The 1,539-nt window shown below is 38.8% G+C and overlaps 1 protein-coding gene across 1 annotated transcript; it reads right to left on the bottom strand.

The window, feature by feature from the left end:
* Positions 1-342: 342 nt before the first annotated feature.
* Positions 343-1,272, bottom strand: LOC117213892. Its single transcript, XM_033459577.1, has 2 exons — positions 1,240-1,272; positions 343-1,157 (listed from the first exon to the last, which is right to left on the bottom strand). Exons 1-2 carry the CDS (start codon positions 1,267-1,269, stop codon positions 966-968), a joined length of 222 nt encoding a protein of 73 aa, XP_033315468.1. The 5' UTR covers positions 1,270-1,272; the 3' UTR covers positions 343-965.
* Positions 1,273-1,539: the final 267 nt, after the last annotated feature.

Here is a 1,539-nt window from a genome sequence, read left to right as displayed (position 1 = left end):
CCTGAAGCGTCTGTCGTAAAGTTAAAGGGTTTGGAAAGATTCGGACATTGCAGAATAGGTTTTGTCATTAGCGCTGTTTTTAAATTGTTAAATGCATTTTCTTGATTCTCCGACCATTTAAAGGAGATGTCTTTGTTCAATAGTTGTGTTAATGGTTTTGCAATTTTGGAAAAATTAGGTATAAATCTTCGGTAGTATCCCGCTAGTCGCAAAAACTGTTTGATATTTTTTGCTTTCTTTGGTCGTGGAAATTTCGATACGGCTTCGATCTTCTGTGGATCGGGTTTTACACCATCTTCACTGATTATGTGTCCCAAATAACTTCGTGTCGTAGGAATCGGGTTGCAATCGCAATTTGGCTTCCTTTAGTATTTCTATTAACTCGTTAAATTTAATTTCGTGTTCGTGAGGAGATCTTGAATAAATCACTATGTCATCCAGATTGTTCACAGAGAGTATAGTTTCAAAATTGAAATAATCGTTCTTGCTCAAGATTTAATGAATTGTCTGGAATAAAACAACTCTATCAACTTTCGATCTACTTCGTTCACAATTGTTCGCTGTATCAACCAGTGATTACGGTGTTTTCAACGCAAAAAACAAAACATATCTTATTAAATAAAATATAAGAATATAGACAAAATCACTCCAATAAAATAACACCCGCTGGGAACACATTTAGGCATATATACACACATGAACAAATAAGGCACTGTTACCAAGTAAAGTCAAAATCCACACACGGAGCATCCGGATACATCTCACGAAACCTATTTAAACACCATGAGAGTACGTCCGGACAAGTACCCCCCTGACCTGAGGAATGGTGGCGTAGGTAAGCCTCCATCACTTGATCAGGGATCTCCTCCCAAAAACGAACCTTGGCACAGGCATCTGTATCAACCACTTCGATCGAAGGAGAACTTGGCGGCAACTGAAGGGTGTCCTCATCGGAGAAGGTTAGATCAATAACCAAAAGGATCACCGAGACTCGACGATGGGGCTGGAGCCACACTATTGCTACCCTCTGTGGAAGACGATCCCTCCAGCCTCCTTAACCTCTGCCCACGAGCTTTTGCGCCGCCACGACGACCACGTTTCCTAGAACGTTTCGGAGGAGGTTTGAACGGCCTACGACTTTTTTTCTTCTTCTCACACTAAAATAAAACACACAAGTTTAAGAAAACGAACAACAATACGAAACAGGATGAAGTCAAAACAAATTAAAATAATACATACTTCTACAGCTTCAGACATATCAGTATCCATGATCCAACATAACCTGTATTCATAAGGGAAAACATGAAAATGCAATAAACAAAATCGACACTACCAATCATACAAAATATCGAATAATCAAACACTATCAAAATCACTTATTACTATGAATTAATGCATATTATTACCTAAAAGGAAAAACTAACCTAAAAACTCGCCAAGCAAATCAAACTCGCCAAGCAAATCAAACTCGCCAAGCAGAACAAACTCGCCAAGCAAATTAACAATTATTACAAACTACCACTTGGCGCCACCTCCTAT

The sequence above is a fragment of the Bombus bifarius genome, unplaced genomic scaffold, assembly GCF_011952205.1.
Source record: "Bombus bifarius isolate JDL3187 unplaced genomic scaffold, Bbif_JDL3187 scf7180000009144, whole genome shotgun sequence".
NCBI classification, from domain to species: Eukaryota; Metazoa; Arthropoda; class Insecta; order Hymenoptera; family Apidae; genus Bombus; species Bombus bifarius.
Note: the sequence above shows the minus strand (reverse complement) of the source record. Positions and strands in the feature narration are given on the sequence as shown.